The sequence below is a fragment of the Prinia subflava genome, chromosome Z, assembly GCF_021018805.1.
Source record: "Prinia subflava isolate CZ2003 ecotype Zambia chromosome Z, Cam_Psub_1.2, whole genome shotgun sequence".
NCBI lineage: Eukaryota > Metazoa > Chordata > Aves > Passeriformes > Cisticolidae > Prinia > Prinia subflava.
The window spans coordinates 7,522,264-7,539,416 of NC_086283.1; the positions used below are offsets into that span (position 1 = coordinate 7,522,264).

Here is a 17,153-nt window from a genome sequence, read left to right on the forward strand (position 1 = left end):
CTTATGCTGAACTACTTTTGTTGGAATTTCTCTGCATTTTCAGTAATAGAGGCTGAATATTCTGAGTGTGGGGGTTTTCTCTCCCTTTGACCTTTACACTCCTGCCTTCCTGTGTCCTCTTAGGTTTGTAACAGTGTGGAAACTGTTGGCAATACCTGTCTCTCTGTCTTCAGGCAATTTGTAACACAGACTCTGAGAACAGCAGTATGTTCTTCAGGGAAGGGGAAGTGTGCTGTTGGGTCTCTATGTGCCCGTGAAGGCAGCCTCACTGAGTGTTTCATGCCGAGTGAATGATCAGCACTGGAGGTGTACAGAGGTGCTCTTGCTGGAAGTAGATGCACAGAACGATTTAGGGAACCTGAATCAGCCAGACTTCAAAGTAAACTTCTGAAGGTTAAGACTCTGGCCCTCTGCAAGCCTAATCCAAAGAATGTTTTGCCCACAAGCATAATATCTTACCAGGCCCACAGCAGAGCTGTTGTAGTCTTTACTGGATGGAGATAATAAGTTTGGGAATAGCTTTCTTACTCGCATGGATGGTGTAAGGAAGAGGGAGAAGGAGGGTGGGAGGTCTGGGAAGGAGACAAGCTTTCTGTTATCTGAGAAGAATCAGAAATGAGTAGGTGGCAAGACCAAAGAAAGAATCTCAAGATCAGCACAAAGGAGATCAGCCAGGGCTGTAATTATGGTGATGTAAGTGAGAAGGATGAAATGGTGGGAGGGTTGTGTGGTGGGATGTTCAGAGGAAAGTAACGGAAGAGACATGCAAACAGACATGATTTAAGATACTGTGAAAGTTTTGGGTGTTGGGTTTTTGTTGGGTTTTTTTTGTCCATGAACATTCAGCAAGTAACTGATTTTTAAGGTGGACCTCTAGTCCTGCTTTTTGACTTGAGCATGGTTAAAGTGCTAAAGCCAAGGCATTAAGTTGCCCCTTTCCCATGGCTGTACACAGCAGCAATGATCTTATGGCTTCACTCTTTAGGATTTAACTGAGTTCTGTGATATCTAACCTACTGAATGGTCAATTTGTAAAACACTTCAGAATGTTCTAGGAATGCTGTGACCCTCTGCACCAGTCTTTGCTATATTATCCTGGGTTACTCCAAAGCATGTCCTTTAAGAGCTGTGGAACTGTACCGAGGAGGATTTTGTTTGCAGTTGACATAGCCCAACACACTGTTTGAAATAATTTTGATTTATTGAAGAAATAACTCTTACTTATTGTCTTATTTTGAAACCAACCAAGAGTGGAATTAGACCTGGTGATGCTAAAAATAAATTGAGGCAAGGCCAGGGAGGGAAGAGGAAATGAGGAAAGCTGAGGTTAAAGACAATGTAGATATTACCTATTGAGCACCTTTCAGAAAGATGAGTGGTGCTTTTTTACTTTAAGCACAACCTTCTAGGGGATTTGTAAATAGGAGCAGTTCTTCCTTAGAAGAGGAGATTTCTAATTTCCTATCCAGTCTGGCTTTTGGAAGGAAAAAAAGGTGATTTTTAGCATCTTATGAGTATTTTGACATCAACAAGGAAATAGAAGGGTACTAACAAAAATTCCTCATTGTTCTGCAGCATGGAAATGCTTAACTTGATATGATTTGCTCTGTACACAACTCTAAAAGGCACATCATCCAACACAGGGCAGCATGCAATTGGGAAACCACACAATTTAACATTGTGTTTTGGCAATTCTTCGAGGGCTAAAAAGAGTTGATAAAAAAGCTTAATAGACATCTGAAAACCTGTGAGAAGTATATTTGTGGCTTGCGAGATTCCATGACAATTAGCATCTGCAATAGCAAAGCTTTCAAGACCAAGAAAACTTGACTTTGCAATCAGAAGTGCTTGAAAGGATCAGATTAAGACCATTTAACTTTGAACAATAAATTATCTTAACATTTCAAACTTCCTGTATGGAAATTGGAGCCAAATTTCAACACAGGAGTGATTTTTGGGCAATAATTTATGACTGGATTATGTTTTCCCTATTACTTAAAAATAAAACGGAGTGAAGCTGTGGAAGCAGACTATAAAGTGGACCAGTCCACAGCCAGAATACTGTGGAGAAGAAGTGTCTGATGTCTGTGGTCATGGTTCCCCATGGTTTTCTGGCCAGCATCTGAGAAAGGAGGTGCAAAGAGGATGTGGTATCTTCCTTTCTGAGGCATGTTTTCAAACCTGGCTTGTCCAGTGCTCTTGAAATTGCTGCTGGAGTAGTTCAAATTGAAACAAACGCCCCACCCCTTCCCATAGCTCTTGACTGCTCAGAAGCTTTCAACAAAGCCTGGACATCTTGCATAGAAGTTAGTCTCTGTGAGAATGTGTGTGGTGATGTGATGCAGATTTGTTCTGATTTGCTTTAAAAATTGTTTCCTGTGTCATCCATATTTCTGTATTCCCCATTCTGCCTATGAATAATGGCCTTCAGCACAATTATCTACAGGTAAGAGGGACTGAATAAGTAGAAGAAAATTTTCTGGATTGAAATATTTGTGTTATTTCAGATAGGCATAAAATTTCTACAGAAAGGAAGTATAGCCCTGCATAGAAAGTGACAGATCAAGCCTCAGACAGATCATGGCTTGGATTGAAACGGATCTTAAAGATTATCTAGTTCCAGTGCCCCCCCCAGCCATGGCCAGGGACATCTTCCACTAGACCAGGTTACTCAAAACCTTATCAAGTCTGGCCTTGAACACTTCCAGAGATGGGGCATCTTCTCTAGGCCTCACTACCCTCACAGTAAAGAACTTTTTCCTTATATCCAATCTAAATCTATTATCTGTCAGTTTAAAGCTATCCCCCCTTATCCTATCACTACAAACGAAGTCCCTCTTCAGCTATCCTGTAGGCCCCCTTTAGAAACTGGAAGACTGGAAGACGTTACAAGGTCTCACTGGAACTTTCTCCAGGCTGAACAAGCCCAGCCTCTCTGCAGAGGAGAGCTGCTCCAGCCCTCTGAGCATCTTTGTGGCCTCCTTTGGGATCAGCCACACAGGTCTTTGTGCTTTTACTGTTGGGCACCCCAGAGCTGGAGCCCTCCAGGTGGAGTCTCACCAGAGCAGAGCAGAGGGGCAGAATCCCCTCCCTTGCCCCGACGGCCACGGTGCTTTGGATACTGCTCAGGATACAACTGACTTTCTGGGCTGGGAGTGCACATGGCTGCATTTCTTCCACCAGCACCCCCAGGTCTTTCTCCACAGAGCTGCTCTCAGTCCTTTCTCCACCCAGCCTGTATTTGTGCTTGGGACTGCCCTAATGCAGTTGCTGGACCCGGCACTTGTCAAACTTCATGCAGTTTGCCCAGGCCGCTTCTCAAGCCTGCCCACGTCCCTCTGGACGGCATCCTGTCCCTCCTGTGCATCCCCCTCCCACAGCTTAATTCTGACCTGACACTGACCTTGCTGTGACAGCAAGAAGCCCTCCTGTCTTTGAGGCTCTCTGACACCAAGGAAAAGGTCAGAAGAGCAAACCTGAAGAGCCCCAATTGCAGGTGACAGGTACAGAGAGGCACTGACTGACACCTGCTGGGAGAGGTGCAGCAGAGCAGACCCAGGTCCCTGCTTCCCTTATCATCCTGGTGGAGGACTCTTGTGAAGGGAGGGAAGGAAGGAAAGGAAAAGCTATTTTCAGTGCAATCACAGCCTGTGAGGAGGGTAAGTGAGGGTGGTAGCAAAGCATAGGTTTTCCAAATTAAAGAACAGCAGAACACTTTCAACTACACAATCAGCATAGATATGGGATTAGAGAAATAAGAAAAATGTTAAGGATTTTTGCAAAACAAGTGCAGCATGATCAGTTATAAAGCTGATCTTCATTGTTTCATGTTTTAAACTGACACTGAGAAATACAAAAAAATAGGTAATTCAGGAGGTGAATATACATGTTTGTTTTGTTGAAGACACTCAAGTTGCAGAACTTGCTGTGAAATTAGAGATGCTTAATGAGGTTTGAACTTAACCACATTTACATGTGATTAAAAAAACCCTTATTGTTTCTCTTCTGAGGTGTTAGCAGTCGGTGGCTTGGGCTAGAATGAAGGGGAGCAGTGGGACAACTATTGTTCTAACTCTTCCTGTGGGATAGGGTGGAGACAGGGAGTTGACTGCTTGTGCACCATTCTTCTCTGGATAAAAATGGTGTATTTTGGTGGATTTAGTAAACTCACCACCAGACTGAGAAGTCTAAGGTCATGAGAAAAACTCTGTAGAAACAAACTGTTTCATAAATAAGATGTAGGGCTTTGAAATGTTGTTTCATTTACAGTTGATAGAAAACTTTAGAATTTTATTGTTTTTCTCAGGTGAGCTGCATTGCGATTTCACTTTTTTTAGTGTATTTATATGAAAAAAATTAAAAATGAGGTTTTGATACTCTGTTCCTGACCAGCTAGAGAGCAAGTTTTTATGACACTGTCAAAGTCTTTCCCATTTGTTTCTGAAGACTGAGTTTAAGTGTAACCTGTCTTCTAATTTCAACAGAATTGTATTCAAATGCAATTCAGTGAAAGCTTAGCAAACCCTCACATACCCTAGCACCAAGTTTTCCTTCCATTTACCTCTGATTTTAGAGATTACGATTGAAGAGGTCTTCTGATACACATAAATGCAAACCTAGCCATCCTGAAGACAAAACTAACCAAAAGAATAGAACAAAATCAAGGAGCCTTAACCATGATGTTTCAAAAGTCACTGCTAATAGAGCAAACCTTCTCATACCAGTCAGTTTCCTAATCCTCTACTTTAAGAATTTTTTATGCATGTCATCTTTTAAATCTCTGACCCTTTTCCTGCTTGTTAAGACTGTACCATATAGACGGTTTTGAAAGCTTGCAGATTCGAAAGCCATACAAGTAAGGAAGCTCATAGCACTGCCAGCTGAAGCACCACTGTCTGGCCAGTTTAAACATGAGCCTGACAAGTCAGTGAGACATTACGGGCTTAAGCGAGAGCTTTCAGGACATGAGCTTTCAGCTCCTCCTTCCAGTGGTAGGAGCAAATGTTGGAAGCATTTGTGCAGTGAAAGTGTCATTGGCACAGAGGTGTAGTGTGTGAGCAGGGTTAGAGGCAACTGAGGAAAATGGCACCAGTGACCATCTCAGAATTTGTGTTCTTGCCACAGGCATCAGTGCAGTAGGATCAGGGGCTGAAGAGAATTAAGTAGTCTTAAGTGAGCAGAGAGACGTAATTTCTGAAATTACTTCCGCCTTGCAAAAGTTAGAGGATATGTGTTCCCTCATTAATATTAAGTTGTATCAGAGTTATACTCAGGAGTTATGAGAGCCTTATATCTAGCCTTCATCTCAGGGATATCTGAAATTGCACCTGGTAAAATATTAATGCCAAAATATCTATACAGAATTGGTTTCTATGGTGTAAAGGCAAATGCATAAGCTATGTGGGACTTCATTTCGATGAATAGTTGGTTTTCTTCACATATGTGTCTTGAGGTACACAGGCTTCCTGTTGTGTATTTTGGACCAGTAGAGATTTTATGATGAGATGAGTTAACGCATCAAAGTGAAGTTGGTATGTTTAAATTCTGTAGTGGTTTCTGTGAAGTGTTGTCTTATGCTGGTAGTGTTGCTCTGTGGATGCTTCTGTGTAGAAGAGTTGATGGAAGCTCAGGAAGATATTTAGGTTACATCTGACTTGCCTTTGGTTTCATGAAAGCAACTATTTATATTATTCCATGTATCAGAAGACATAACTGTTGAGATTGTCTTTCAAAGTAGTGTAAATTCTAACATATGTTTAATTGTGGCAGAAAAAAATGATCTACAAAGGAAACTGTACCCATGTTATTTCTCCTGAAAGAATTTTCACTTACTGCTTTACCAATACCTCATGTTCTTCTCTGCTACAGCAGGTGAAAACTGAAGTAGCAATTTCAGTCTAGAAAACAAATAGTTTTAAAAATAGTCTTCTGAATATTTATTGTGTGCCATAAAGATACAGAAAAGAGACAAGCCTGTTTCTTCCTCCCTCTTCCTTGCCTTTAGTATACTGTTCCTCTTTAAGAAGCTGGTAGAGACAGCTGTCTAGAGGCAATCTGGTTTTTATTATAAACATGGAACCTCTCTCCCCTCCCACCCCCAACAGGAAAAACATGTCTTGGGTCTTCCAGTAAGATAATTTTAAAGATTCTATCTCAGTGATAAAGCTTGTAGTTTTGTGCTGCCTACATTGGGGGCCTTTGATAAGAGCCACACCTGCTTGGCATCATTGCCGTCAGCTGTGCAAAATGGGAACCCTGAAATACCTGGATGTTTTCCATGGTGAAACTAATCTACTGTGGAAGAGGTCTGTCTTGGGAAGGCTGGGGGAGGAATATTCCTGCTGCTCATGTAATGCATCTAGCTGAGGTCAAACTATGAGGACAGAAGTTAAGGACTCCAGGCTCCACCTGTAGTTAATGGAGAGGTATTTTCCGGGACAGTTATTTCAGGGCATTTAAAACGACAGTGAATAATTTGCTGTTGGAGTCTCCATTCACAGTTGCCCACAATGGACCAAGGTTAAAAGTAGCAAGGGGGATGGAGAGGTTGGACAGACCAAGAAAAATTTCATACTAAAACAGTTTCAACATGGCAGCATCTGTTACAGTTTTAGGGTACAATTTTATGTCATTTCTCAGGATACAAAGGCAGCTTTAAAAGTTTCCTCTGCTGCCTGCTGGTATGCAGCTCTTGCAGAGAGCTTTTTCCTGTCTCCCGTAGGTCTCTCCATCCATGTTTTGTAACAGCTTGTGGGACCCTGCAGCAAATTGGATTACTAAAATGACTGGAGTTTTGTTGGGAGGTGCTTTTTTTGTTTAGAAACAACAAGGGTTGTCGAGTGCTTGTTTGTGTTTGCCCTGAACATCTCAAAGATCTGGTTTGGGCTAAACCCACAAACCATGGCACAGCTGGGCAGGAAGAGGAGCAGACTGCAGTGCCGGCACCTATCTGCTCGTGCCTGAAACCCTCTCCAGCTCTGCTATTAAAGAAAATACAGAGGGACTCCACAAACAGCATGAACCGCCCTGATAAATAATGACCTGGTTTTGCATAGCTGGCTTTCTGGAGTATTGAATAAACCATGGCTGGCAGTAAGTTGAACATGTTCATCTTAGACTTGCAAAGAAAATTACAGTTTCAGCTTTGGTTTCTGAATTTGCCATGTTGTTTGAAGTACCGGATTAACAGAAAGGTTTGGAGATGAACTTTTTTCTTTTTAAAAATAAATACATGTAACTTCTTGTTCTATGTAGTCTTGTCTCTTCTTAGAACTGTATCCAAACAATGCGATAGGGAAAGGCGTAGAAAAAAAGTACCTCATTTAAAATGTTTGATATCCCTTGCCCTCTTTGAAGGGTTAGGTATTTCTTTTGCTCCATGCTTATTCCTGTACTGGCCTGGACACTCTTGACTTTCTTCAACAACCTTTTCTAATTAGCATGACCTGGATGAAGCTGCATAATTCTCTCCCTTGTTCTAGAAAAGGTAAAATATATTTGTGGACCCACCCTTCAATCCATCTCATTCCGAAGCATGGGGAAGACTTCAGATCCCCCTGTAATCCCCTCAGCCACTGAGCCTGGCCTTGCTAGGAGACTTTAGTTTTACTGTAGCAAAACTTTACAGTTTTTTCACTTCAGTAATAAGGCTTTTCTTTATGCACTGCATTATTCTTGAATCTTATGTCTGTTTCTTTCTCAAGGTGGCGTTTTCTTTTTCTTTTTTCCCTTTCCTCCTGCAGTCAGATGTACACTGCAAATGGCACAGACAGTGCCTCCTATTGTGGCTCAGGCTCAAGACTTCACATATGTAAAATGTGACTTGCAGCACTTTCTTTGAAGCCTAACCACAGCCAGGGAGCTATAATTGCAGTCTTTGATTTGTGCCGACTTCACTTGTGGATTGGGCTTTGCTAGGGCATGCCTTGCCTGGCGAGACTTCAGCTGCAGCCCCCCAGTGAAGCCTTAGATGTGGGAAGTCTCCAGTCTCCTTAGCACATGCCTGTGGTTTCTTGAAAAGAATCCTGATTTGACCTGGTTTATATCTGTAATGCAACACCATCATCACTCGTATGTTTTAGGTATTACTTGGTTTATCAGCAGTAGAAGCAATTTCCAGCATTTAGCCCTAATGTGCAGCAGGGGAAAGGCCGGGTTCTAGATGCTGTTTTCAGAATGGCTACTGTGTAATTTGCTGTACTGCTTGGAAATAAAAACACATGGGGCTTCCCTGTGCCTGTCCCCATCCAGAATCACCATGGTGTCTGTAGTGTCTCTGGAGGAGCTGGGCATATTTAGGAGCTATGGAAAGGAGACAGGCGCTGCAAAAGCTGCCTCTGGATTGAGAGAGAAGCAGTGGCTGCTGTTGGAAAAAGCTGAGGGCCAGAGCAAGGCCACAGTCATTATTTTAACCTCCTGACTTCAAAGACAGCTTGCTAGTAAGGGAAGGGGGGAGGAGGCAGGGAACCATCTCAACAGAAGAGCATTTCATTTCCTTCAGTGAAGTAGACATTCCTGGCTGCTAATGGGGACTAGCTCTGAATCACAGCGCTTGTATCAGACTGCTGTGAACTACTGGCCTGGCGCCTCAAGGCCATTCCTCAACAGGAAGCTGAATGTTTTCATGTAAGACTGAGAGGAAAACCTTCCCAGGAAGAGCAACCTGGACCAAACCTTTGAAATTCCGGGATGAAAAGGCACAAAATAAATATAAAGCTGCAGGGTGCTCTCCCCAGTATTTCTCTGCTGTTTGCTTGGCCTCTCTTTCGTGCTCCTTGGAAAGGTAGAGTCCTTCATAGCTCTTTGATCCGCACGTGTTACAGAGCACTGCACTACTTTATAAAAAATTTGAAAAAAAAAAAAAAAAAGGCAGGAAGCTCAGGAGGCTTTTTTTAGTTGGGACATGGGCTGGTTTTATGAGGAAATAGGAACTGAATTAGTCAATACAGACCACCTCTGTTGAAACTGCTGGTTTGCCAGTGGACTTCTAGCTGTGCTGTTTAAGAGGCCTCAGTGGCTTTAAATGCCCTTTTGTGGCTACAGCAGCAGGTGTAAATTATTCCTTATGTATCAGGGATGGCAATATTTGGGCAGCAGGGGAGTCTGCATCAAATCTAATCTATACAGAGTAGTTTGCTATAAATTCATGCTAGTCTTTTCTGCCTTAGTCTGCAGCTAAACTTAGGTGTCCTCAACTTTCCTTCCCACTATAACAATGGCCACATGGGTGACCTCTGATAAGGAGTCAACTTTAGTAAGATTTTGGAGCCTTAGCTTATGCTGATTAAAATCAAAGGGTACCAAATCAGCTGTAGAGGCTTTCTACCTGGACTACATGAGGCAGTGTAACTTCTTACTCAGGAGCTGCCATGCTACTCAGCCACTATGTGTGAAACACTTTGTGTTGTACTGGTTTACATGGAAGCTGCAGCAGATGGGAGGTGGGCCCTCAGTTATGGGTAGCCCTGCTTTAAATACTGCTGAAATGTAATGTAATGTAAAAATTGCTGACTAATTCAGCTTGTGGCTCTTGCAGGCTTTAGCAGTCTATCTGTCATGATTAGTCTAAAAGAAGTTTGACTTGTGGTTTTAAACCATTTCTTCATAAACTTGTTCTGTCTTGCCTTGCATGACTCAAGGTGCTGGCAGTGTATCCTCTTTATGTGACTTAAGCATTTTGTGTTTCTTCTGATGAAAATCCATTTACCTTCTCCACAGAACTGCATTCTTGTGCTAATTTTGATCACTCTCAAAAGTTTTGCTCGTTGAACCATCTATTTGTTTGGCAGTTGAGTAGTACCTGGAGACCTAGAGGTTAATGCTGATTTTTCTGAGATACCAATAATGCCCAAACAGTCACTGGAGAACATGTGTCCATGTGTGGAAAAACATCTGGCTCGTTAGAGAGATTTGGGGTGGAGATCCTGTTATAACCCATTTGTCTGGATCAGATGGGCAAGGGTGATGGTTGAGTTGGCAATTTCATAAATCTGCTGATGTAACCCAGAGACCTAGTGAGGAAAAACTGTTCCTCTCTGGATGAACAGTTCCTATGAGGCCTGTACTGTGGACCATTTCACATGCTCTAAGAATATAAATCCTTCCAAGATCTAGTGAACTTTGCTGCTAGGAAGAAGGCCCATGGTTCTCACACAGCTGGAAGATGTTCCCTACCCCACTGAAGAGCAGAACAAATCCTCTCCAATCATAAGGATGGATGGTAGAATCATTGTTCACACAAGCCTCATCCACCACATTCCTCTACCAAACTGCTAGCAGAAGACAGCATTTTTTCATGTCTGCAGGGAGTAGAGCTTGAGGCTCTGAAATAGAGGTTAAATTGACCTCAACCACTGCACTGCAGTACTAAAGCCTGAGGATGTCTAATTTTGTAATGGTATCTGGGTCAAATGTTGTAGATAAATGAAATCCACTACAAAAGGGAAGTACTTCTGTAATATGCTGGATGTTTAAAACTCTACCTTTCTAGTTGGTATCTCTTTACAATCCAAAGTACTTTCCAAAAATATGGTTGCAAACTTAAAGCATAATCAGGTAGTAATAAATCTTGCATTTAACTTTGACATTGTAATGCACATTCCATTAATACAGTTGTAAGAGTTACAGTGACCAATCACCAGCTTCTTTGAAGAAATTTCTTTTTTAAAGGCTTCAGATACTCTTTATCACTTTCTCTCTCTCTTTCCCTCCTCTTCTCTGTAGGTGGGAAAAGAAATGCTTTCTCAACTTGCAAAGCAAAGGCGGCGACACCAGGACCCCTTCTGGAGATGGAAGCTTGTTAAACCCTAGGTGTGTCCTTCATCCACACAGACCACCCCCAAGGAGTCTGTCTAGGATGTCATTCACCCTGATGTCACTGCTAGAGACACTGAATCATAAAGACAATCACTGCCAAAATCCTTCACTATCACGAGGTCCAGCCCCGATATAAATAGAGCAAATGAGCTCCTGGGTCAGCAGAGCAGCTTTTGTCTTCACCTCTGCCTTGCACTCTTAAGCCCCTGTCTCATCTGTGTCCATATTGAGTCAGCAAACACAGTAGCATGGCTGTCTCTGCCTGCTTCAGCCAGCAGAATAATGTAGACCACAGCTGCCCCATACAGCACATCGAGGAATGGAATTTGCCTGGACCAGGATGACACGCTCAACCTTCTTTTTATTTAATGGTGCGACAGGATCAATTTTGGTTTTAGTTTTTTTTAAGAAACTTGAATGCTTTTATATTTTAACTTTTAGTTTGTAATTTCTTTGGTGTATATTTTACTAGGTATGAGCTTTTAAACAAGTGTCAGAAATCTGAAATACTTTTAAAATAAAAGGATTTTTTTTTCCTTTTTCTTTTTCTTCTTTTTTTTTTTTTCTGCCAGAGGAAAAATCTGTATGGAAAAAAAGGTGGCTGTTTTGTTAAACTATTTGTAACAAATAGTGGCCTCTCAGTCTATATAATACAGTGTCCTATAGAACTAAATAAATGTAACAACAGTCAGCTGGTCAACAGACATGTTAGTCTTGCATCATCTACTCTGTAAACATAAGCAATACATCCAGCAAATCTGACTGCAGTGAGTTCTCCTTCTCACCCATTCCCCTTCTCCTTGTAAAAAGCCCAGCACTTGAATTATTACTTCAATTGTTCTGTATTTGTATCTGTTTTTGTTAGCCTGTTAGTGGGATTTTATGCCAGTTGTTGAAATGAGCATTGATGTACCCATTTTTTAAAATAGTAAGGCACAGCCTTTGCCAAAAATACTGTCAACCAATTTTTTTTTTGTCATTCCAATTTGAGTTAATGTGCTGAGCATTTGTTTTTTAATAAAAGCTTTGTAATAAAACTGAAGATAACTGTCTTTAAAATTGGCTTTTTTATCCCTCAAAGGTAGAAGCAAGCTCAGGAAAGCACAGCAAAGCACTTGTAAAGCTGAAGACTTTTAACTCAGTCTTCTGTTGCAGGAAATGCAATGTGTCTGGTTGTTTGCTCATCTGAAGTGATTTTGGAAAATGACTTTTTCTTTGAAAGTGAGCAGAAGTCTCCCTTCCATACCAGGAATAAGGAATGGGGAGGTTCAATGCTCCCTTGTGCTACTCAGTTAGCTTTGGCCTAAGTGGAAGTACTAAGGATCCTTCCATCATAATTTTCCTAGCAAAATTTTAGGGAAGGGAGCAGTGGTTTTAAGGTGATGGTTAGGAATATGGATTTGCATCTGTCTGGATGCAGTCCATACCCACACGAGAGATAGAGGCCTACAGTTAAATTTCTTGTAGCTGTATAAATTTATCCCACAGCCAGGGACTGAAGCTGGCTGCAGAATCAGCTGTGCAAGGCCTGGTTTCATTGTCAGAGAGACAGAGCTGGCATGGCCTGCTTACTGCCAGTGGTGCCTGGGAGATGTTTCTGCCACAGCAAGCAGCACAGCTGCCTCACTTCTACTAAGGGTCTTAAAAATGCCCCCCACACTGGAGCCACAGATAAACTACTCCACTGAACTGTGAGTGGAAAAGAAATATTATGAACTGTACATTGAATCAGCATTCTTTTTATTCCAGCTCACAAATCTTGTGCGGTGTGAGACTGGACTGAGTCAAGCTTAAGCTGCAAGAAAATGACACAGGTCAGTTACTGCCTAAGGAAGCTTTGGAATTGGATTGTTTATAAATGACCCTTTAACTCAGTTGCATAAGAAATTTCATAATTAAAAATGTTATAAAACATCTTAAACCAGTGTGCAGTGCACACATGCCCAGTTTTAAGGCTGGCATCAGCATATTAGTTCTTGCAATATTTATTTCCAGCAACTAGTGATTATGTTAAAAAAACAAAACAAAACAAACCCAAAAAACAAGTGACCAGGCTCTCAGATGGCAGTAGAAAATATCTCTTGAGAGAATAGCAACTATATACTGGAGTTTTGCAAGACTTGGCTATGTTTCCATTCAATTATCCCAGTCTTTGCTGGAAACCTGTCTGGCTTTTGGTTTGGGGTTTGGTTTTGTTTTTTAAAGGGGAAAAAAAGGCAAGTGCTTAGTGCTGTAATTGTTCTAAATCAAGGATTACTGCAGTGAGATCTGCAAATTACATGTTCCAAATACAACAGTTCTTTTTAGAACTTTATAAAACATGACTACTTCACTTAAATTTTTTAACGGCTATTTAAAAAAACATTTACCCATTCTGAAAAAAATTGTTCCCAATGGAAGTGTTGGCTTCATGTAGCACATTGTCCCCAGTAACACTGTTGTGAACAGTTGCCTGCCTTAAGGATGAAAGGTCTTTCAGCTCTAACAGTGAAAAAAAAGAATTTGGGAGCTAAAAATAATATCTCTGCTGTTAACATACAGTGAACAAGCACCATGTGTTGGGCTCATTCATAGATCAAAGACCTTTCACATAGAGCAGCTATGGGAATGGTTAACTAATATGCAAGGCTTAAGATGCTGCCATGAGAACACCTGAAACAGAGTAACCCTGCTGTCCTGGAATGCCCCCTGTGGCTTGGGTCTGTGTCCACTCCTGCCCCCCCGCTAATTGGCATTTGTCCCTGTGGGACCGAAAGAGCCTTCACTGTGCTGTGCCAGCTTGTCAGTGGAGATGGATGAGCTCGTAAAGACGGCCAAGCGATGATCAGCTACCTTGGCAGTAAGACTAGTGACATGGACAAAATCCTTGTGACATGGACAAATTATTCCAGGTGAGAGTCAAAACCAGCACCTAAATTCCTGATGAGCAATTTAGGAGAATCTAACCTTGTCTCTTTTGGGTGCCTGAGGAGATGATTATCCTGTATTTCCCAAAGAAAACATCTTCAAAGATTTAAATGCTCCTACCTAATGGCTGAGTTAATTATCCAGACACTTCTGTACAAGCATTCACAAACCACTCTCTGCCCCCACACTTGGTTCTGTGCATGTACTAAAAGCAGCTCTTGCATGGATCACAGCATGGCTAGTCAAGTTCATAAACACAGAGCTATCCAAGTACCTAGGAAACACACAGCCTTCCCCCTCCCCTCAGCAAAACCAGCAGACACAGGGGAATTGAGCCAGGATTATTTACAGCTAATCAGGCCAACGTCACAGGATGGTCTGGCTCCTCAGGCTTCTGGATCACCTGGACCAGAGCCATTTCCCGTGTTACATAAAAGAACAATGCTTCAGCTAACTTTGATGACAGATTCACTAGTTGTGCTTATAGGGACTCATCAGCTCTACTGAATTATCTTCTGTTGTAGTTTCCTCTTTGGATTAGGTAGCAGAAAAGGCAGTAATTGAGTTGTACAAGGGACAGCTTGATGGCTGGGTCAATTTGCAGCAAATGTAGGACCTTAAGGACCCAATCCTTGCTCCAGGCTCTAGGAGATGCAGAATCCACAGCATCAGTTGTCTGCACTCTTTTGAAACCACTCCAGTGCACAAGGCTTTGAAGCAACCATTCTGTTTCCTGGTGGCCTCATGCTCTGATCTACGTGGCAGCTAATTAGGCTTTAGGAAGACTGGCAGAAAATGAAGGACACTACTGAGACTTAAGAAATGCCCTGTAGCCTCTCCCATGAGGCAGCTGCAGTTTTTTTCCTTCATTTGCAAGGGGACTAACATGCAAGGAAGTCTCTCCTCCACAATAAGGACCTAACACAAAGTAGAACATTAGAGGGGAAAGAAGTCCACAAATAGTCAGAAGTCCGTCAGCTATGAATACATTTCTCCTAAGTCAGGTGAGTGAAGAAATACTGGGCTAGAAAGGAAGTCAGCCAAAAGGAGAAGCTGTAACAGGAAAATGGCTATAAACACATTCCGAGATGAAACCAAAAACCTAGAAAGTATGCCCAAACACATTCATTTCTCCACAACACATCAGGAAGAGAAACTCTGGATTAATGTATGAATTTGAGTCTCCTCATAGGTATGAAGCTCAGGTTTAGAAAGCCAAGCAAGCAAATGAGCATCTGCCCAGGAAAAGAAACATGTGCCAGAAATAGGGGAAATGAACCTCTTAATCACCAGGTTTTGGCCAGGTCAAAACAAGGACTGAAATAGTGCTCCCCACCCTCCCAGAAAAACAGTCATACCTTCAGGCCATGGGTTTTAAATGATGTCTTCTCTTTCGCTGGGATACTCCTCCTGCAACAACCATGCCTTCACTGAATCACAGATGTCTGCTTGGCTGAGATAACAGTCATTGCATACCTGGTCTGGGAACCTTAGAAAACTAAGGTTTTCTTCTTGTGAATTATGTTCTACAAACCACATTTTGATAAACTCACTCATCCCACTTTCCAGAAACCAAACACATTCAAATAAGCAACAGATTCATTAACCTGTCAGCTATGGAAAATCAGCATAAACTAGCAGAGCTAGGAGAAAAATTTCTGCTTCATACTAGAAGAGCAACTCACCCAAGAAGTGGTCTGTACTCTTCACTGTGCTGAGAAAAGGTAACTGACATAATAAAATCTTGAGCACAATAAGAAAAATAAGATAGTCCAAAACTCAATTATGGTCAGAAAACTTATTTGGAGAGGCCATTCTTTGCATTTATACAAATTTCCTACAGCTAGGAAAAGTGGCTAAAAAAGTCCTATAGGATATCTATTTGGCTGAGTTAGGACATCTCTGTGTTTTAAGACAGAGAGAAAAAGCCGCAGAAACAAGGACTCAGATCCTGACAAAGCAAAATGCTATAGGATTCGTTTTCCTTGGCACCTGCCAGTGAAAGCAAAGTGCTGGATAATAAAAGAGGAGACAGCACACATCACAACATGGCAGTGACTACATCCCTTGACTGAAAAAAGCCTGAGGGACAAGATTCTTACATTCTAGTTGCTGTTTTTGCTACCCTGAAATACTTTTCCTTTTTACTCTTCTCTGTGAAATGTTTAATTTTGTCATGATTAACATCAGCAGCAACTTCTTTCATTCTACACTCTATTAATCCTAAATTAATAGGCAGTAAACATATTTGCAAACAAACCATGTGACAGAACAGCCACTGCTTTTTTCCTGTAAAGACCTGACAGCTTCAAATTGTACTCAACTTTTTATAACAATAACCTGAAAGAATTCACAATCAAAACACTTTAATCTAATAACCCTCAACAAATTTAACCATTAATGACCACTGTTTGAAAATTCAGGTTTTATATGGCAGATTTCACATATGGTCAAAGTTTCCCTTTGAGTGGGACTGGTAAAACTGCATGACAAGAAATTAAACCACTCACAACACTTAGTTAATCACTGAGGAGTCTAATTCTGCTTATACTGGTACTCTGAAGTAGTGACTACCCATATTTAATTGTTTAGTAAGTGTGAATTTACTGAAATTACATACTGAAGCTGAATTGCAAGCCATTTCTCAATATTCAAGTAGTTTACTCCCTTCTTCCTCTAGTCCACTTGATTTCACTTCTACTCTAGGGCTCCTCCTTCCTCCCCTTTCTCTCTTGTGTTTGACTGACTCCTCTGCTCTTGGCCTGTCCTCGTTGGCAGAAAGAGTTCCCTGGTGATGGAACAGCCTTGCTCACCCACTCAGAAGTAGTCCCTTCTTTCCTAATGACCTAATGCTGGATTTCCTATGAACCTAAAAACCTGGACTTAAATCTAGCACAGGTCTAACACTGATACTGTATTTTCATTCTGTCCAGTTTGGAAATAAAAGCAATTTGAAGGAAGAAAGGGGAGAAACACTTTTTTCTAGAGAAGTGAAGGAATGATTTCCCTGCATATCTGTTCCCCAAGCACAAGGACGGTACCTACTTAGCTCCCAGGTTTGTTGTGAGGATCAGATGCAATTATATGTAACTCATGTAAACCACAGACGGAAGAATTAAGGGATATTTTAAATGAGATACATACAGCTACACTACAGGTATAGTTATCATAACATCAATTATATAAACATGGATGGAATATACTGTATTTATCAACCAAAATTCAAAGAATTCTTAAGTTTACCTTACTCCAGCCATTGTCTCATTAGCTTAACCCCTTGCCATTTTTGGCCAGAAGTTAGCTCACTTTCAGAGGCAATGGCAAAGAAACCCAGACAGAACACAGAGAGCAAAGCACAGAGAAAGCGATGGGTGTGGATTTCAGTTTCATTTGAACTATTTTCTATTGGGCACTACTGCTATTGCAGCATT

General features: G+C 41.5%; 1 protein-coding gene across 6 annotated transcripts in view; it reads left to right on the forward strand.

Moving 5' to 3' along the window:
* LEF1 (lymphoid enhancer binding factor 1) overlaps nt 1–11,867 on the forward strand; it is a 70,916-nt gene extending 59,049 nt beyond the window's left edge. For all 6 annotated transcript variants that reach the window (XM_063421529.1, XM_063421530.1, XM_063421531.1 and 3 more), the window contains one exon: nt 10,723–11,867. In XM_063421529.1, the coding sequence (XP_063277599.1) occupies nt 10,723–10,802 (80 nt within the window). In that variant the 3' untranslated portion in view covers nt 10,803–11,867. The remainder of the gene's footprint in view (nt 1–10,722) is intronic.
* Nucleotides 11,868–17,153: the final 5,286 nt, after the last annotated feature.